This window comes from Callionymus lyra, chromosome 3 (assembly GCF_982586985.1).
Source record: "Callionymus lyra chromosome 3, fCalLyr1.hap1.1, whole genome shotgun sequence".
Classification (NCBI taxonomy): domain Eukaryota; kingdom Metazoa; phylum Chordata; class Actinopteri; order Syngnathiformes; family Callionymidae; genus Callionymus; species Callionymus lyra.
The window spans coordinates 38,206,832-38,227,864 of record NC_141820.1 but is presented as its reverse complement, the minus strand read 5'-3'; the positions used below and the strand labels follow the sequence as shown (position 1 = coordinate 38,227,864).

The following is a 21,033-nucleotide window of genomic DNA, read 5'->3' as shown; positions in this document are numbered from 1 at the left end:
TGTTTGTATTTGTAAATTCATTATTTATTCTGTAATGCTACCACATAAAATTCCTAGTGTTTACAACACTGCAAAAAAACGGTTCTAGCAAATGATGTATAAATGGGAATGAAGACTACAAAACAAGTGTATGACTAAGTGAAATGAAAATAAATAGAACTTAATCTTAAACTTAATCAGTTTCAGTATATTCAGTAAACGAATTAAATCAAATATGAAACGGCTAAAAGAAACATGGAGTCAACCGTTACAATCACTGATGGTCTTTATTGGACTGTACAATGATATAAATATTCACCAGTTCATGTCGTGTCACCAGCGAAGCTGCACGATAGAAAAATTTGACGTAAAAACAAAGAGCGCTGACGTAGAGTCAACATCGGGAAAACTAACGGAATCGTTTAAGGATGCAGCGCCAGAACAACAGTACAAAAACTTGGGAAAACTCAGAGGAATTTGCACACACACCGACCGCAACGTCATGCTAGCCCAGATATGCTTCAACATTAAAACTCTTCTTGTGTTTGTCAGAAGTTGCAACATTTTACATGCTTAAAGAATTTGGGAGTTTGTATTTAGTGTTATTTATCACAAAACAAAATATTTTTTTCATAGTTCTCCAACCTTTTCTAAATTCAATTCTTTCTAAGTCATTGTCCATGAGGGCAGAGAGTGTTTACAAATTAAAGAAAACCTTAAAATTACATTTTTATTCAGTTTTTCTTCAATTTGCAGTTAAAACTTCCTTGAAAATCTCGAGAGGCACCTGAATTCCAGTGGTGGTCACATGACTAATGCATCGTGGGCGTGACCCGAGTCCACAGTTTTCCTACAGCCATCACTGATCAGTCCCGGCTAGAAGGCAGGCGAGGAGTGCAATCACTGGTCCGGAACATGACGGGGGGGAAAGGGAGGAGTATGTACAGGAAGTAGTGGGTGGGCTTTACTGTCGGCTCTTCAGAGACTCCACCAGCCTGTAAAGGGAGAGGAACCGTCAGTGAAGGACCGGGGAAAAAAAGTGCGTGTGATGGTTTGTGTGAAACCTACCACTCCATGGCCTCGTCCAGGCCCGTCCCCTTGGTGGCCGAGGTCTTGAAAATCTGCCATTTTCTGTCTTTGAGAGCAGGAAGACCCAGAGCGTTTGCCACCTCTGCAGGTGTCATGGCCTGCTCCATGTCCTGCTTGTTGGCGAAGACCACCAGGATGGCCTTCTTCAACTCCTCCTCCTGACACACGCACACACACAAGACACAGAGTTATCTTCTTTGAAGATTCTTTACAAAGTTTCTGTTTTTAATACCTTCATGTTAAAAAATATAACAAGAAAACCCTAAATAAAATGCATTCAGCAAACATCAACCAGGTAAGCAAACACATTGTTAGCAAACACGAGCAAGTAAACAAACTCCAGAGAACAAACGTGAACAAACACAAGCGCACACTTTTAGCTCAAACTTATAAGCTGCAAGTGAATTAATGATCTTCCATTTTTCTGTAAATTACACAAGCAGGCGCACACACATACACACAAAAGGCAAGCGATACACACATTCCATATTCACCCGCACACATGGAAAGGGGAACTCACAACTTAACAATCTCAAACAAATGATAACAGCAGAGCACACACATTATACACATACACATGAGAGTTGCACAACCTAACACACATTCTGAATCAAATTTGAATTCCTGCTTTTCCTGATGGACAAGAAGCGGCAGCTGCAGAAATGTTATTTCCACGACAACAGACTGCTCGTACTTCACAAGCAGACTAGACTGACCAACCTTGAGTTGATATTCGGGGTAAAGATCAACTCAGTGGATGGTCAGGACTGAACACAGTAAAAAAGTACAGTAAAAAAAACACTGACCTCCAACATGGCCACCAGCTCTGACTTAGAGATGCCCATCCTGTCCCGGTCACTGCTGTCCACCACATAGATGACGGCGTCCGTGTTGGAGTAGTAACACCTCCAGTACGGCCTGAGCGAGCACAGAGGTGCGGATTACAACACAGATCAAGGATAAATGATCCATCATAGTCGCCATAGTAGAATGAAAATCATGAATGCATGACAGTAATCGACAGAAGTGGTGTGTGTGTGTGTGTGAGAGAGTGTGCAAGTGTGGAGAGTATCTTGGATGATACATCTCTGTCCGACCCACCTGATGCTGGTCTGACCACCCAGATCCCAGACCTGGAACTTCAGATTCTTGTATGTGACAGTTTCCACATTGAAGCCAATTGCTGTGAACAAAGAAACACAATATGTATTAATTAACAGATTGATTTCTGTCTTTTCTCTGTGTTTCTACCATCACATATTCTTGGCCTCATTAATGACCAAGTATTTTAGTTTGTCTACACAGTGTCCTCTAGAACAGGGGTGGGCAATTATAATTATTCAAGGGCCACATTAAATTCTGTGAATGTTGTTAGGGGCCGTCAAGCAAAAAGAAAGACGAAAAAAATCCCTTAACAAGAAGGACATGGCCATGACATTTATTAAGATAAATAAGCTGCAATTTTATTATTGTATACATTAGTTTTTTTTAAACATTTCTTCAATTAACTTAAAAAAATGTTTTGAGGGATTAATATATTCACAAAAAATTACACACAAAAAGGAGGGAAGTGTTATGTGAAAATGTAAATAAATAATAAATACAAAATACATTTGTTAATACGTTAAAACCATTTATACATGATGATACTTTGACATTACGAGGGCCGCATAAATACAGTCAAAGTAACTCTAGAATTATTTATTAGGGACATGTTTCGTTATATTTCCATTCAATGAAAGATTAAGTAAAAAGGTGACGTACTGGGAATTGTGGTCACAACCTCGCCGACCTGCAACCGATACAAGATGGTTGTTTTTCCAGCGCCATCTAGACCCAAAATCAAAATCCTCATTTCCCTGGTGCCGAAGAGGCCAGAGAAGAGACTGGAGAAGAAGCCACCTGAGGACAAAAAAGGATTAACACACCAGCCCAATATAATTCATAATATTCTTTTAGAGAAATACATGTTTGACAGAAGCATCTCAAATTGTAACTCATGCCAATAGATGGGACTTTAAGAGTGTGTACGTTCCACGGGTCAGGCTCGTACTTTACTGCTGACCAGTACACCATTAAGATTGAGTCATTAGATGGAAAGTTTCTCCTTAGAAATAACAAATGTAAACTCATTCTACTCCTTTCCGTGTAGAGATAATCGAACCAACCAACGCATTGAGTGCATTTCAATCCAGACTGAGATAGTTTATGAAACGCTTCTGGTCATGCTAGCACATTCGACTGATAGCTTCCTTGTTTGTCAAACGGTTATACATATTGTTCAGCAGGTCAAAGTAAGATCCAGTCCAAGAGAGTGAAATCAGTTCAATAAAGTGTTTTTGTTTCCAACCAAAACGTTAAAAACATGATCATGTGTCAACATTGATGTTTAAACACGTCACAGCGGTGGATGCTGTGTGTAGTTAGCCATTGAACCACCTCCGAACGAAGATTAATAAGACAATTATACGATAATGGACGGATATAAATATAGTGTAAAATGTCCAACAGCACAAATGTGTGCCGTCAAACGTGGCATGTGTTTTATATCTCACCCATCTTGAGAGAAAGCTGTTCTTGTTCAGTACAAACAGGCTGGGCGACGCTTCCGTGTGGTGACGTGTCGAAGGGTGACGTCACCATAAGAGACAGGTCTCGCGAGAGTTTAGTCCCGGCGTGTAAATAAACTAAAACACGTCTTCCTAATTACTTTTTAGGTGGAAATATATGTATCTCTGTTAAAATGCTTTTTTTTATGATACTGAAGCGAAATTTGAAGGTGTGTTGACATGCTTAAAAAACATGTGACCACTCTCTTCACTATATTATTTTCTTAATGTACATATTACAATATTATTTCTCAGTATATATTCCTGCATACTGTATTTAGCAGACATCTTGTTATTGGAATGGCATATTTGAAGAATCATTAATTAGCAAATTTGTAACAACGAATTCCTAAATTAAACCTTTTTTTAAATGTGGGTTTTATTTGAATGAGATAGACTCATTTGAGCATCGTGGTGCGTTCACGAACTCCAACGCTTTTTTTTTTTACAACGCGGATGAGTGGTCTTGAACGCACCTCAGATTAAACGAAGGAGTAGCCCTCTCCTCCACACAGCCGCAGATTAATTCTCCACACGCGGATTAAGAGATGCGACGTTCAAGTACACTTTGGAATATATCGACCGCGCGGGTATAGGCTCGTCCCCGGATGGAGCCGCAGTTCGTCGGCTGAAACATTCTTCACGAGCCGCGCAGAGAGCGAGAGGTGGGGCCGCAGGCAGGATGGTGGAGCGGTCAGATAGAGCCCCGCTGCTGGACTGGGAGGAGGTTCCTCCCGCGGAGAAGCCGGTCGAAGAGGAGGAGGCGGCGGGTGCGCATCCCTGCAGAGACCGTCTGTCCAGTCCTTCCAACAGCCGTGCTTTAACGGTGTCGCCCGGGTACGGGTGGAGCGGGGGCTGCGGTCTGGGGGGTTCTGGACCCGCCGGGTCAGACGGCTGCAGCGCCCCGCCTGCGAGCCCCAACACCGGGGCAGACGACGAGGCTCACACCGGGGAAGAGCAGCATCCTTCGGACCTCGAGTCTCTGGAGGCTCCGCTGGAGGACCAGATGGTGAAATGGGAGGAAAACGACCAGATAGTGTCAGTGTTTGTGGTCACGTTCAACACCAGATCAGGTAAATGGAAACACACCTGCATGCATGGATGTTTGTAGAGAACTTATCCTGGGTCCTTCTGCCCACTATCATGTTATACATGGTCTTAAACCGAGAAACACCTAGTCACGAGCAAGCATCCCTCACTCCATCAACAGAAGAGTCTTCTCCTGTCAGCCGGTGTTTTCCGAAACAGTTGGTCCATCCATTTTTAATGAGGCCACAGTTAAAAGCGGATGGACGGTAATTAAATTCTAGACCCTCTTGTATTGATCTGAGGAGAAGATCAATTACTGCACTCTACTGTTGGAGACACTTGGTTTTATGTCAAGTATGAGTGATGCTGAAGCACTGGAGTGAGGTCAGGAAAGGTCAGGACAGAAGACACGCGTCTCCCAACAAATGTGATCTGTGACAGGCAACATGCTGGAGTGGTGTCTACCCAAAGACATGGACCTGGAGGGTGTGGAGTTCAAAGCCATAGCCAGCGGGTCGCACCGGGTCACCACTGACTTCATGTGAGTGTCTCTCTGAGCTCCGATAGCATGACAAGGCCCTGGTCAGGCTGACGGACCATCTGGCAGCGCAGTGGGATCCCCTGACTCATGGCCGCCCATCTCCCCCCCACCCTCCCTCCCCTCACACAGATACTTCCGGAAAAGCTCCTATTTTGGCTTGGCCTGCTTCGCCAACATGGCGGTGGAGAGCACCGCGGAGAGAGGGGCCAGGATGAAGTCGGTCGGGATCCTGTCGCCGTCCTACACACTTCTGTACCGGTACATGAGCTTCCTGGAGCACCAGGTCAGGTGAGAGCACTCCTGTGTGTGTCACCGCCGAAGGACTTAAAGGACCAAAAACCTCCAGAAACATACGTTTAAAAGTTTGTTTGTCGGTAAACTAGATACATTTTCAGGGTGTCCACCGCCTCTCACCCGTAATAGCTGGGACATGGATTAGGGATTAAGTAGAAGAAAACAAATGAATTAAATCTTCACGTCGTTTGTCTGACCTCTGCACTCGCCTGTCACGAGGGCATCATCTGATTCCCAATCACTCGCCTCATTGTCCTTCCCAGTGGAACGTACGACTTCCATATGCTCACCAGTCTGTGCAGGATTCCAAGTGTTTGGAAAACATTTCATTGATATCGACATGTTTTGTTTTCACCAGCGTAGCTCAGCTGTGATGCATTCGCTGACCTGAATTTGATGAGATCTGCAGTCATTTGGAAAAATGGAGGTTTCAAGATGTTCTCAACACTGGTGTAGTCGCACCATCACTTAAACAATTGTTTCTACGCACACAGACTTGGTGTTTTCACCTAGAGGTAGTTCTGGGTATTGTTTAGAATCCATAGATTTGGGCTGCAGTTCTTCCTATTCACTAGATGTTCGTGATTCAATCATGTCATACACCATATTATACTTTGTAAGTATTTCAACATAAACTATTACCTGCCCCAACTTTACCCCATCATCAACGTTTATGACGATTTATGGCAGAAAAAAAACGTTTTTTTCTCCATCAGGCTCCAGCTTCAGTCGCCAGGTCACTACTCTCCACTTGAAGCCTTCTACGAGGACAAGAGAGCAATGCTGCCTCCTAGTGGTGAGGACGCCGTGACCACATGTCCAGCCAGCGCCTGGGGAGCTGCCATCCACCACAGCATGCACCCGGAGATGAAGGTGAGGAGGCACCTACATATAGTCTTGGGTTGACCTAAGAGTGTTTTTTTGGAGCAGATCACTCATCCAGCCGGGTGCATGTCCCAGTTCATCCGCTTCTTCGGGGAGCAGATCATGGTGCTGTGGAAGCTGGCTCTGCTCCGCAGACGCATTCTCATCTTCTCGCCACCGCCTGTGGGCGTGGTCTGCTACAGAGGTGAGAAACACCAGCTAGAAGCTCAAGCCGTTGTCCTCACGCTTGCACGTGTCCTGACAGTGTATTGCTGCTGCTGCCTGGCCAACATCTCCATCCCTGGTGTGGGCGTGGCCGTGCCCGAGTTCCGTCCCTTCTTCTACGTCAACGTGGCTGACATCGGCGCCCTGGAGAACGAGCTCTCTTACGTGGCCTGTGAGTGAGCACGTCACGGCAAGATGTTGGGCGCTTGTTGTTCATGTGTGGACTTCCAGGCACCACGGAGAAGATCTTCGAGGAGAAGAAGGATCTGTACGACGTGTACGTGGACAATCAGAATGTCAAGACCTACAGAGAGGGTCTGAAGCCTCTGCTGCGCCTCAGCACCGCGGACAGAGAGAAATATCGCAAACTGACAGAGCAGAGGCAAGTAGAGGGTCGCTCTTCATGTAAGTAAGTAAGTAAGTAATATTCATTTATATAGCGCTTTTCGAGACCAGGGTCACAAAGCATGTGGAGGGTAATATGCCACAACATTATGACCACCTGCCTGATATGATAAAAGTAACAGCCAAAGTAGCTAAAACTGCTGCAGCCTTGACCGAGACATGCATCTGGAAAACAAACACCTTTTTAGAATCTAATCATCGTACATTTTAGTAGGATTTCATAGATTTCATAGCTATGCAAGTAAGAACTTTTGTGCTTTATATTGCCTTAACCCGCTCAAGTAGAAGAACTCACATTTCTCCGATCCTTAAAACTCTTCACTGGCTTCCAGTTTCTTTCAGGATCAACTTTAAAATTCTGGTTCTTACTTTCAGAGCTATTCATGGTCAGGCTCCTCCTTACATCACTGATCTGATCCAGCCTTACACCCCAGCTCGGGCTCTGAGGTCTGTGGATCAGAATCTACTGATGGTTCCACGCACACGGTTAAGGACCAGAGGAGAGAAATCCTTCCAGGCTGTTGCTCCTAAGCTTTGGAACAATCTTCCTCTCTCTCTGCGCTTGATGGAGTCTACTGACTCCTTTAAGAAACATCTTAAGACGTTTCTATTTGTTCAGGCTTTTCCTTGATTTTCTGGAACTCCTGTTGTTTTATCAGTTTTTTGACCTTTAAAGTTTATACTTTATTGAATATAGTTTTGATTGTTTAAGCGCTTTGTGACCCTGGTCTGGAAAAGCGCTATATAAATAAAAATTACTTACTTAACACTTACCTCAGGGTCAAGGTGACCCGGAGACCCCAAAAACAAATGTGTTTGAGGCAGCAGCACAAGAGATACCTTGAAAACATTTGTCTGACCCAGAGTCAAAACAAGGGATATTAAAGCCACCCACAATACTTTGTTTATTTATATCTTATTTAATATTGATGCATTTAAACAAGGAGCCAAATGCATCATATTGTGATCAAGTTTTGTCTTATCCATGTATAAACTGAAACTTATCTGCAGGCAGATGTTGCTGTACTCTCAGGAGGAAAACGGGGATTGCGTGTCAAGCGAGGAGGATTTATTTATACTGTAAGTACGAGAAACAATAGAACCCACAACAGTGAAGACAAGAAGGTTTTTCCTTGGTCGGTTCAGAATAAGTATTAGTAGTTATGTAATGACTGAGACACTTCGTTCTCATTTGGAAGGTTTTGCATTCGTAGACTCTCAGACATCATCCAGGAGAGACTCGAAGTACAACACTGAAGTTCATGTTTAACTTAAATAACTTTTTTTACGTCCTTAACTTCAGGAATAGAAATGTTAAACATTGATGACAGACATTAACTCGGAAATACATTTTGGGTTGATCTTTTAAATACAATTAAACGTTTGTCAGCTGTAGGCTGTGCTGAACGTATGTAGAATCTATTCCAAGTAAATAAATAAAATAACATTTCCCTCCACTATAGGTTTTTCTTGGAGCAGAACAACAGAATATTCCAGACGCTCAGCGAGGTGGCGGGCAGCTGCGAGCCCACTCTGACGCAGGAGAGCATGAGGGCGATGGGCTTGGACCCTCACGGCGACAGGCTGTTCCTGCTCCACCTGCTGGAGATCTACGGCTACGACACGCTGATGGTGTCGGAGCAGCTGTGTTGCAGCTGAGAGAAACCCACGCTCTGGCTGTTGAAAACCTGGAGATCCATCACCTGGCTGAGGGATGGAGCTTTGAGACTTTGACCATCCGTCTAAGGATCCGTGGATTAGTCAGGCTTGTTCCCGTTTTCCGTTGTGTTTAGTGGGACGTCTGCTTGTGTTGCTTATTGTCAAGATGAACACACCAAAACACGTGGAGAAGAGCAGCTCCTGCAGCTTTTTAAACACACCGTTAATGGTGACAGTTCACGACCATCGCAAGACAAAGTTTTGTTTCCATGGAGGATCTTTGATGTGAAGCTTCACAAGAGAACACCAACTGCGTCCATAACACGATCACTTACAAGATGTTTTTTACCCGATTAAATAAACCAGATACTACTCAGCAAATGATGGCCAAGATCAAGGAACCTTCACCATGTTCCACTCACTACTGAACGCCTTAAATCCACTTCCTTGTTTCCGAGATCTTGGAATATAAAGGTGAGCAAAGATTCGTCTAAAACGTGTTAGAGAGAAACAACTCAAGCACACATGCAGGCCGAAGGTGCCTGAAACTCTGTTGACACCCAGCCGTTTGTGGTGTCTGTTGTGACTTGTAAATATGTGTTTGTGCTGAAGTGAGATCCGGTGAATGTCTTTTCTAAAGAACCGAGTGCTCACCAAGATTCTTCTGCGTTTTCTTCCCTGACATCAGCACAGCTTAGCCGCGTGGCCGTAACCTGACAGTAGACCGTCCTACTCAATTTAAAACATTTATTTATTTTACTGTAAATCACAATTAAAGTGCAAGAAGATAAAAGTTTGTCGTCCACGCTTAGCTGTTGAAGGAGACTTCGTTGGTGCAGCTCATGGCGTCTCCGAGGAGAGTGAGCCAGTGGTGTTTGAGGTCTGTGGTGTCGCAGGAGAAGGAGTGTGTCAATGTTGGAGCCCTGAGGGTGAAGCCGGACTGGTCCGAGAGCTCGGGAGGAGAATCCTCCACAGTGCAGCCCGGCAAGGAGATGATGGAGAACGGTTTCACGTCCTGGAGAGAAGGAGGAAGGAGAGAAGTAAACAAGATGGAAGCATTTGAAAGAATCGTCACAGAAAATATGTTATCATATTGAACCTCATGTTGTCCTGCAGTCGTGATTTCTCTCTGTTAGATCAATAAAGCATAAATCTAGTTCGTAAGAAGAGGATGTAAACGGGTCTGATTTCAGCCTTGACTTTTAGTAACGGCTCCTTCTATTACAGCCCTGGAGTCTAATAACACAGGCTGTGACCTACATTTGAAACACTAAATAAAGACTATTTACATTTTCTTATCCCAGAACAAACCAAATTATTAATTCATTGCAGCTAGATTATAGTCAGGAATAAAAAAAAGGCCCCGTTTTACACAAAAAGAATGCACGTTTTTTTGCAGAAAAAAATGAATCATTTTAACATGATTGATTGAAAAATATTATCGACATTAATGTTTAATTTAGAAAAATATTTATTGATAGATGTATTAATATTAACTAACTATTAACTATTAACTATTTATGACATTTTTCCACTTTCTTTTATAATATTAGTCATAATAGTACAATCACATACAATCTTACTGATTATATAACTGTAAGAAATTTACCATTTGAAATAATATGGTGCTTTATTAAATTCATAATATTTAGAATTGTATTCCTCTTTCAACAACTATACTTTCTGCATTGGTAAATGCCGTTTTAAAAATGATTATAAACGCATTTTAATCATGTCAATTTCCTATAATAAAAGTCATTAAAATTACTATTAATAATCACACTCGCAAGATTCCAAAGACACACCAGACATCTACCTCTAGAGCTCGGGGCTCAAGAGGTTAAAATAAAACAAATGATAGAGACATGTTTCTTTTTGTACCCATTAAAGAATGTTCATTTCAGCATGTTTATGAGTGATTCAAGCTATGCCCCTCATCCTCAGGAAAAAAGGCTAATGTTTTGTTTGGTTGTTCCTTTTTTCGTCTGTGTGAGCATATCACGTCAACTGGTGCCTGAAGGTGCTTGTATACCCGAGCAAGAATAAAAATAGTAGGAGTCACTAGAAAGGCTCAGTGAAACAGCTTAAACCAGTGGAGGGTGAGTAATGAGCCTGCAGGCACACGATGAAACAAGAGTTACAGGAAGCAGAAAAAAAAGTCAGAAATGACAACATTCAAGGCTGAAATAATGATTTAAAGGCCTTTGCGTCCAGATTTATCTAAATTATAAGATGTGTGACATTTTAATACATGAACATGTGAACCCTGCACATAACTTCATCAGGTCATTTTAATCATTCATTAATCTGTCTGTCTACGGACTGTGGCGAGAAAACCAGAGAGTCAAGGGGAAACCCACACAAGCCCAGTGAGAATCTACAGATTTGCTCAAACTCAGGACTGCCTCTGGCTGGATTTTAACATGCAACCTTATGACACTAAAGCTGCATAGTCAAGTTGATGAGCCACAGTGAACAGTTAAAAATGGTTCAAGATACAATCTTGCTACAACACATAAAACATATAACATCCTACAAAATAAGCATATGAAAGTGTGTGTGACCTGTGAAGCCGTGGAGAGGCAGAGAGTTGGAGGCTCAGTTTGGGTCAGAACACACCAAACTCTCTTTGGATTGTTGCCATACAGCAGAAAGCTGCTGAACACAGCGTCGCTGGACACTGGAGGAGCTTCCAACTGAGAGCCACAAAGAAGAGAGACTTTAAAAAGAGAGAACATAAAGAGGATCCAGAGAGGTCCACACCAACCTCCATGGTTCTCCTCTTCGTCTCCTCCACTCTCTCCTCTCTCTGTGTGGTCAGGGTGGAGAAACAGGATTTACACACTTTGTTCAGCTTATTCCCGTCGTACTCCAAAGACACTTTGTAGTCAGAGCACTTCCAGCAGACCACCTAGAGAAGGGGGGGAACATGAGCAAGGGCCTCACAATTTTAGGGCACATCAGAGTCACTCACATAGCCGCAGGCTCGGCAGTGGTGCCTCCTTCTGGTCAGTGCGTTGAATGGCTCTTGGCATTTCATACACATCGACACCTCGTTATCCCGGATCCAGCGAGGCGCACGTTTTCCCAGTTCCTTCACCTACGACCACGCTTTGAGTTAGACGTCTGGACTTCTCAAAGTCTCAATGAAAACCCACCGGCTCTTCCAAGCTAAACTCTTTAGATGCCAACTTGAAGGTCTCGTTCTTTTTCTGGAATAATTCAACAGCTTCCTGAATCACCTGCAGAGGAATTAATCAAGACGCTCAACGAAGAGCAACAAAAAAAACAGTAAATACAGAATATTGATTAACTTCAATGGAATAAAATTCACAGAAAAATGAAAATGAAGTCAAGAACTGTGGTAATGGTAATTGAATGAATGTGAGCTAAATAAAGAAAAACTTAAATTCAAGCCGGAGAGAGATTTCCCAATGAATCACACAAAAGCGTATACAAACACAGGGAATGGAACATAAAAAAGAAAATGGTCAAACAAGAGATTTGAAGATGAGGAAAAAGAGATAAGAAAAATGTTGACCTTGATCCACTCGTTCAGTTCATGTTCAGAACTAATCAAAAAGAGCAGAAAAATGAATGATGAAATGAACTTTCCACATGTAAAATATTCTGTTGTTTTCATTTATTAACATTTAAAAATGTTCCAACAAAAACCCACCTGGCCTGCAGCTCCAGAGTCTTCTCCTTCCCGGACACCTGGAACGTGTGTGGGTGATCTTCGTTGGTGGTCGGCTGCACCTGCATGCCGTCCACTCCGATTCTGCAGCGCACGGTGAAGCGCTGACCCAGCAGGCAGAACTTGGGGGTGCAGCAGAGCAGGAAGTTGTTGAACTGTGGAGAAGAGCTGGTTACATTAAATGCTCCTATGACGAGCCATGTTTGATGTCTGACCAGGAAGAGGTGTCTCTCCATGGCCGACGTGTTGCGAGCCGCTAGCTTCAGCAGGCGACCCTCCTTCAGAAACTCATTAGTGGGATTGACCACTTCCTCTTCTCCCACCATCTCGTAGATCTCCAGAAGACGTTTCAGTCCCTCCTGTGAAAACATCAAGATAATGGTAGAATCCCAACACCTGTGATGGGACCACGGCCAGGTGGAAAGTAATACACGTACAGCTCTGTGGATGGCGCTGTTTGAGTGAGTGGCAGCCATGGATATGGTCTGCAACGACTCTGGAGAAAGAACCAGTAAGAAGAGTTTTAAATACAAATGAATAATTCAGTAAAGCATCGTCGCGATGCACCTACTCTGAGCTAGCTGGAAGTCTGGGTTGTCCTTGGGCAGAACCTTCAGATAGTCCCTGAGGAGCAGCTCATAGCGGGGGACTCTCTGAACGGGCTCTAGCATGTGATGCTGCAGAGACAGACTTCCACAAACCTCCTGACTCTGAGAGAACATGAAACAATAACAAGTTAAGAGTCAGATTTAATGTAAGGTCAACTACCCAGAGAGACAGATGGAAGGAGGCGAAGAAGAGAGTGCAGGGATGGTTGAGTTTGAGAAAATCATAATGAGCACGTCAGAGAAATAGGTGGAGAGGTGTGGAGGAAAATTTGGACATAGAATATGGAGACTCGGGATGGAGGGTGTGGAGGACGACTTCAGTGGAGATCTTTACTTGAAAAACACCAAAAGAAACGGAGGTAGAATGAAGCTGGAACCTGTATATCCTGAACGATGCTTCGGAAGGCAGAAGAGCGTTCAGTCCACGTCCTCACTTGCTCCATGGCCTGGTCGAAGTTACTCACATAGTCTGCATACATCCTCAGGAACGGAGCATGTCGGAGCAGAACACTTCCCAAACCTGGACTGTCGCACCTGAATAAGGTATAAAACACTTCAATATAGTAAATTATACTTTTCCTAACCTTTATTTTTCAATCAATCTTGTAGAACTCTTGATTCACATCTTTTAATTTGTATTCATTTGTGAACTAAAGCGATGATAAAAGACATTCACCGACAAAGTCAGACCTGACATGGAACACATGCTTTACATAACGGAACAAACGTGACCTCAAAGGCATTAAATGGTATCCGCTGACCCAAACACCTACCAGCTGCTGATGCACTTCTCCAGGTCAGGCAGCAAGAACTGGCTGTGAAAAGAGAAGATGGAGGAAATGTTGGAGAAGATGTTCTTGATCACTTCAGGAGGAAACGAGCCTCGGTCCGCTTCTTCTGACAGACGCGAGCGGAAGACCTGCAGTAGGAGAAGTTGATAGATAAGAGTTAATACTCAGATTCATCGTTGTTTAGGAAATGGTAGACATGCATCATCTCTGTGATCGTCCACTCAACATATGTACAATAAACCACCACAATCTAAAATCCTCCCCCACAAACAAACATTTGATCAATCTTGGATTATTATAGATTCTCAAATACCTGCAAGACAATACAGTATATCTTAGTGACTTCCATAGAGATACTAATTATAAGAAGAAAGAAAGAGCTCCAACTAAAGAAGAATGTCTGGATATATATATATATATATATATATATATATATAAATAAATAAATAAAACTGTGAGAATATAAGTCAATTTAAAAATGTTGGTTAATTCAACAATGCCCCTCCCCCCATCACAATTAAAGAGATAAAAAGGAAGAAAAAAATGATAAAAACATCTGGTACAGCACACAGTGACTGACCCGATCCAGCAGGTGGAGACGTGACACATACGCCCTCTCTGTCTGCAGAAGCTCAGTGGCGATCTTGAACAGCTTCTGTTCTGCTCTCTTCTCTGGCTCAGTTTCCTCAAGTTCACTCCTTGGCTCAACATCCGGGACTTCCCGGTTAGGAACGCTACCATTTTCCAACGGGGCCCCATTGGACGCAGAAAAAGACTCGATCTCAGCACTGGCATCCGTTCTGGGCGTGATGCCATTCAAGTGCCCTGGCGTGAGAGCAGAGCTGCTGATGGAGAGCTGAGGCATCCCTACGCTCATGGCTTGATAAAGTTTTGGGTGAGTTTTGCTCGAGACGGTGGTTTCACAGTTAGGCAGTTTCAGTGGCTGTAATGGAGAACGATCCTCTGAGGACATCCTGCGGAGACAAAAAGTGTTAATAAGCCAGACTGTAGACATTTAGATTATCTAATGGTTACATTATGTTTCTATTTTCTTAAATAAAATAGTTTTGGGGATTTACTATTTCAAATCATCACAATTTCATCCTTTTGCCAATATGTGTCAATTCAATTTAAAGTTTAAATGGTCGGAAAATACCTTCAACACTTATTATTTCTGCTCATTTTTTGTTCTAAATTACATAGTTTTATTTGTAGAATCTTTTTTTCCACTTTCCTATATAGGAGTCTTTTTCAAGAATCCCTTTTGCAATCGTTTTTGTTTTCAAGTCTGTTCACTCAAGTCTGTCAGTCAAGGTTGGCATTAAGCAAGTACAATTTTATCATTTTAAATGGGTTAAATCCTTTTTGGCAAATTGAGTTTTTCAATATATTTTACTCCTCTATTTTAACTGTACTTTTCTTGATTAAAATGCCATAGTATATTATAGTCTATGAATATCTTAAATTCACTATGTTTTTTCACTTTCCTTTCATTTCTAGGTAGAATTTCCTTTTGCTCCCAACACGTATTAACACATCCACCAGCATATCACTTTTAATTTGGAATCAAATAAAATAAAAGTATATTTGATCATTGATGTTCAGTCACTGCTAAGCTACATTGCACAGCAAACATTTGGTCATTTATTCATTCATAATGTTTCAAGAACTCACCCGCTCTCGTTGCAGTAATGGATCAGGTTAGGCACACTCAGAGATTTCCCAACCTTCTTGTCTTGTCTATCCATTTTGCCATGTATTCCCAGCCAGGACTTGGTCTTCTTGGCAGGACTGTAGCACCCGTGCTTGGGCTGAACTGGACTGGGGGTTCGCAGTATTCCAGCCAAAGGGCTGCGATTCTTCGGTGTGACCTTCACAGGACTGTATCCTTCGCCTCTCCCGGGGCTGTAACTTGGAATGCTTCTTCTCCTCGGACTGGGGGATCCCAACACTGGACTCGTCACACAACTGGGCACTCCTTGGGAAAATGAGCCTGGGCTAACCTGAGCTCTACTATAAAGGGGTCTCCCCTCTCTGAGGGGACTGGGAGAGCCGTGACCGTTCGGAGTTGGCTGTACAACCAGTACAGAAACTTCACAAACAGGAGTCCGATTCTGTTCTTTAGCTCCTTTACCTGGCTGTGTCCGGAATTTTCCTGATGTGGGAGTGTTATCTGTCCTCAGAGGACTCTGGAGGTGGGCTGGTTTAGGGGGAACTGTAATCACAAGGAATTTGATCAATATGTTGATTGACCATTTGTGTGCTCAATGTTTTGCCTACAAAATTGGACTGACAGACTTAAACTTTTGTGAATGTTTCGGTACATTCAAAACTTTGATTTGAAGAACAAAACTTTGAATGAAATTAAAATATGACAGGAAAATAACAATATCATGTTTTCCCCTAAAATCATTCAGACCCACCACACACAAAACTTGCTTTAAACAGATCTCCCCCAAGAGTCGGAAGACTTTGTAACTCTATTTTAAACACCAGAAGAGCTGTTACCCTGAGGTTTGTGTGGTGATCTTTTTGCCAGGGCTCCTCTCACAGTTGTCCCTGCACCATGATTTGCGTACGGTTCTGATGCACATATCGTGTCAGGGTCACAGCTGTACGATCCACACACTCCACTGGTCACAACTGGAAAAGAAAAAAAACAGAGCATGAACATCACAAACAATTCATGTCACTGACTTCAAATAAAATGACTCAAAATTGGTTGTGTTGAGCCTTACTCTCATAACTGTAAAGCTTATTTCTCGTAGCCAACCCTGAGATCTCTAGCACTCTCTGATGTCTGAGTTTCCACTTATTGTCATGCGTAGACCATTTCACTCACTCTTGATTCCCACTTCTGTGCACGCTCTCTGTTCTGCAAATTGAGTCTTGAACTAACTCTCCGGCGTTAGCGGTCACGCTCGCTCTCCTTCTGCTCCAGTAAATGGGGTGCTGCACCTTTGTCTTTTGCTTGGAAACTCTTGCCCGACAACACACTGGTGCTGCTCATGGAGATTAAGCTCTGGCAGCAATTGGATGATTCAGCAGATAAATGCAGATTCATCTTTTAAATGATTATTTGCATGCTCATGAAAGTTATTTGTGACAATTTACTAAAATTAACCCGTGTCGTCACACAACAGATCTATTCTTGGATGTCGCTATTTATTTGAAATATCGTTAATTTTTCCTTCAAAATTTTTGGTTTATTCTATTATTTTGATGGTAATTTGGAAACAATAAAACACTTAACACACATTAATTAAATTTGAAATAATATTTTTTTATCTACTCTACTTGAGTCACAGATGTTACTGCAAACATATGGATTTCAAACATTTTAATCTCGATAAAACAGGGCTTTTATATCAAAAGTACATAATTTTCCTTAAAAAAGGTTGTATGAAGCATGTGAATTTGTCCGTTTATAGATACAGGAAACTGTATAACGAAGTTGGTTTCGATTGAATCAGTTATGAAGAAACAACAAATTAAAAACTTTTTACAAATCCCTGGATCGCAGTCCTTCTAAAAGACTAATAAACATTATGTAACCAGACGATTCTCTTACCAGCAGATCATTTTCTTCAAATCAATAAGTTCCATCACACGTAGTACAAAGTCAGAGTTCCCAGATTAGTAAGTGGCTTCGTTGAAAAATTTAGATATTTACAAGTCATGTGGAAACGACCAAGAGAGACTTTCTCAACCGTGTTACACTTCCGCTTTCTCACTTCTGTCTTTTCATCACAGGATCCAACGATCACAGTGTATCCGTGTCTGTCAAAGTCACAAAACCACATTCCTTTTCAACTGGTTCCATACATGTACTTTCAAAGCATAGTTGTGATTATTTAGTGGCTTCCGTTTATTACATGAAAAAGAGCAACAGTGAAGCAGGTATGCTCTAGCTGGTCTTTGCAGATATGTGCCAGACTTGAGAAAGTGTAGTGAAGGAGAAGGGATTACTTCAAAATGCTGGATGAGTTCAGTGGCTACTGATCGTCTTGAATAACATCAAGATTTTTGCTACTGACATCAACCGACGGTATCTGAACAGTAAGATAATTAGTTAAACTGTGTTTTAAATGGAATGCAAGCATTTTATTGCCATTTTGAAAAAATTGAAGACAATGACAAACATCATTTGTTTCAGTTTAATACTTGCATTTCACAAGTGAAATGCCGACATCAAATGTTAAATTTACACAGAAAAGCATTGATACGGTGTTATCTGATTAGAGAGTGCACTGCCATCAAAGTGGCTTCCTCTTGAGATAAACCAATCATGATCAAGCACAGGTCACATAATGTATAATTGATTTAATTTCAAATAAAAACTTGCATTTCTAAAGCATTTCAGTTGTGTCATGGGATGCTGAAGAAATTCATTTGAATACAAGATTTGTTTAAATTTGTGAGAAAGTGACTTTTGCTACAGTTACACAATTATTTTCTTTAGGAAGAATCTTTCCTTATATGATGATGGTACTATAAAGACTCTGATTCAGATGCTCATGCCTTAAATATTTGATTAGAATAATGGCAACACTAAGAAGTGCACTATTGTGAATAGCATGAAAATGGCTTCAAGCCTAGAAGAAGAGACTCTTCCTTCATGCAACTTCCTCAATGAGGATCTACCAGTGAAGCAAGTGACATTATTCCATTTATTTTCTTTATTCTTTTTTTTTTTTTTAACTACTTGTTATACTTTCTTTTTTTTTTTTTAAACCTACAAACTGCTTCTTTTGCAGAGACAGATGGTGCTGAAGGACCCCTACTTTACGAGAGCTGGTGTATGTGGAAGAAACAGCAGGAGAGCAGTGATGTGCAACACTCACACCAACACATGCAAAAAACAGCCCAGACAGGAAGAGACAATTGGATTAGTAGGTTACATTGAGGCAGGCATGATCAACAATGACATTTCATTCTCAGCAGACCGGTTTCGGATCATTTTGTACCCAAAGAATCATTACATAAAACATTAAATTAAATAAAATGTTCTTTTTAGTGGGCCATCAGCCGTTTGAACCCTTTGGAAACACTCAATGGGATGAGTAACATGCTTTTGGTGGCTGACCACCTGAATCCATAAATCATTTCAACATCGCCACCTAATGACATGGTCTAGAAAGGCGCTTTACAAATAACCATTACTTACTTACAATAGATGAAGTAGTACGGTTTTAAATATACACTGCTAAACAGGAGATGCAAGATAAAAATAAATGTTTGATTCAGACTATGAAAATCTTTCTATAGACCATTCGATGTGATATAAACGTAATGCCATATTGACATTGGTCCTGCAAGAGCAGTAGATCTAAATAAATAGTTCAGTCCAGCTGCTGCTGAGTTGTATGGCTTCATTCAAGTTAGGCAGCAAAACAATGATCAACAGTTGTGTTTAGTCTGATTCCAGCAGTACCATCGGAGCAATAGACTGCTAATATAGAGGAGGTCCAAACAGATCGTGCTGCTCTCTGCCACAGGAGGAAAACAGTAGCGCTTTGTAAGAGCGATGATGGACTGAAGTCTCAGGAGACACGAGGCGAAGTCTAGGCTGAATCAGGGGGAACAGATTTCCGTCCAGTAATCCAACAAGTTCAGAAGAACACAACGTAAATAATGTTCAAAGTAGCATGTACACTTATGATTCTAAACCACTGACCAGTTGCATAATCTCAGCTATAGAATGGCTGGTTGTGTCTTTGATGACATTGGAAATCTCTAGCAAAATAATCGATCCCAAAAGTTATTCATTTTACCGGTTCCAAACACAAGGTAAGGTAGAACTTTATTGATCCCTCAGGAGGTCTCCTTCAGGAAATTGTTTAAAATGACAAACTATATAGAAGAGGTCTATATTTAGATATTTTAGATGTGATGAATGACTTAGTGTCACATTATCCCAGAGTTTAAAACATAAAAATGTTATCCACACAATTAGTTAAAACCACCTTAAAAATGACATTAAACCAAACCTATACTCTTTACCTTTAAAACAATTACAGCAAAATGAGTAAATTTAATATATAATCTTATATTGAATGGACACAATTAATTTTATGAAATAAAAAAAACGTATTGAGTTTCGAAGGTTTGACATAAGTGCTAATGTTTGAGTATGCTAGGTTCTCAGGCGTTATGAATGTGAATTTGTTCATCTGTTGGTTCCAAACATTAACCCATTTTTCTGGCCAATTGTCTGATGTTAGCCCACCAATGACGTATGAAAGTCCATTTGAACACATTTCAAAATAAAGAAGGTAGTACCTGTATGTTCTGATACACCTTTGACCTTCCGCCGGACTGCCACTCGCCTGAACTCCTCTGTGTCACGGTTGCAATTCAAAGTCAAACTATTCCGTTTCTTTCGGTCAAACATGGTTTGAAGTCGACGTGAAAGAGGATTTAGAGAAATAAAATCAAGTTGAATTCCACGTGTACAGCAGGAGCAGCAGCGGTCGTAGTAAGAGTTAAAGCCACACAGACCGCCAATCACTCAAATAATGAGGGTGTGTTAAGACCCGCCCACCAACTGTATCCTCGGAGTCCCATTGGACGAAATGCTTGATCTCATATTTGGATTATTTATTTATCTATATAATTGACTCTATTAACTTAAATTGGGAGGTAAATGGTGTATGAAAATTTGTTAAATTATATACAGAGTAAAATTAACTTAATATTAGGTTGCGGGGGCAGCAGATGAAGTACAGAGGCCCTGACGTCATTTTTACTAGAAACCTTTCCAAGCTGGTCTGGGGAAATATGGAGACAACAAAAGGCAAAAATAAAAAATCTCTCCTCACCAAGGAGGCATCCAAGAGACATCCTTACAAGACACTTGAGCCGCACAAATTGGCTTCTCTTGGGGGAGTACAACAACAAAAAACGAAATCCACAAGCTATATATTTTTGATAATGATATATAGTCCAGACTTTCTGTTTTTATGAGCAAAACAAAACAATCTTACTTTCTGTTCCCAGTCACGTATCCAAGGTGCTTCAGGTAAAGGCTGGTGCAGACATAGAATTTAAAGAATCTTTAGAAAATAAAAAAATATGATTTTGATTAGAATTGATGAAATTTCTCAAGTTATTGTTATTTATTTGTGAAATATAAAATTCCTGAATGTTCGTATACGAAGAAAATTATAAATTAATGAATGTACTTTTAAAATGTTTACAATATACTGTATGTGGGAAACAATATGTGTTGCTTTTTATCTTA

At 41.4% G+C, this 21,033-nt stretch overlaps 3 protein-coding genes across 3 annotated transcripts; 1 reads left to right on the top strand and 2 right to left on the bottom strand.

The window, feature by feature from the left end:
* Positions 1-247: 247 nt before the first annotated feature.
* arl1 (ARF like GTPase 1) lies at positions 248-3,702 on the bottom strand. Its single transcript, XM_087787846.1, has 6 exons — positions 3,624-3,702; positions 2,833-2,970; positions 2,170-2,251; positions 1,875-1,986; positions 1,048-1,226; positions 248-974 (listed from the first exon to the last, which is right to left on the bottom strand). Exons 1-6 carry the CDS (start codon positions 3,625-3,627, stop codon positions 944-946), a joined length of 546 nt encoding a protein of 181 aa, XP_087643972.1. The 5' UTR covers positions 3,628-3,702; the 3' UTR covers positions 248-943.
* A 449-nt stretch (positions 3,703-4,151) lies between these two features.
* On the top strand, positions 4,152-9,300 carry LOC148084702 (DENN domain-containing protein 11-like). The gene is made up of 9 exons (XM_087787844.1): positions 4,152-4,750; positions 5,148-5,247; positions 5,377-5,535; positions 6,258-6,414; positions 6,472-6,610; positions 6,671-6,802; positions 6,862-7,016; positions 8,051-8,115; positions 8,499-9,300. Exons 1-9 carry the CDS (start codon positions 4,360-4,362, stop codon positions 8,692-8,694), a joined length of 1,494 nt encoding a protein of 497 aa, XP_087643970.1. The 5' UTR covers positions 4,152-4,359; the 3' UTR covers positions 8,695-9,300.
* A 127-nt stretch (positions 9,301-9,427) lies between these two features.
* On the bottom strand, positions 9,428-16,458 carry LOC148084701 (FYVE, RhoGEF and PH domain-containing protein 4-like). Its single transcript, XM_087786078.1, has 15 exons — positions 16,299-16,458; positions 15,465-16,005; positions 14,371-14,764; positions 13,773-13,918; positions 13,377-13,533; positions 12,963-13,101; positions 12,829-12,887; positions 12,607-12,750; positions 12,374-12,546; positions 12,236-12,266; positions 11,853-11,936; positions 11,669-11,794; positions 11,462-11,605; positions 11,259-11,390; positions 9,428-9,709 (listed from the first exon to the last, which is right to left on the bottom strand). Exons 1-15 carry the CDS (start codon positions 16,456-16,458, stop codon positions 9,503-9,505), a joined length of 2,637 nt encoding a protein of 878 aa, XP_087642204.1. The 3' UTR covers positions 9,428-9,502.
* Between the last annotated feature and the right edge of the window lie 4,575 nt (positions 16,459-21,033).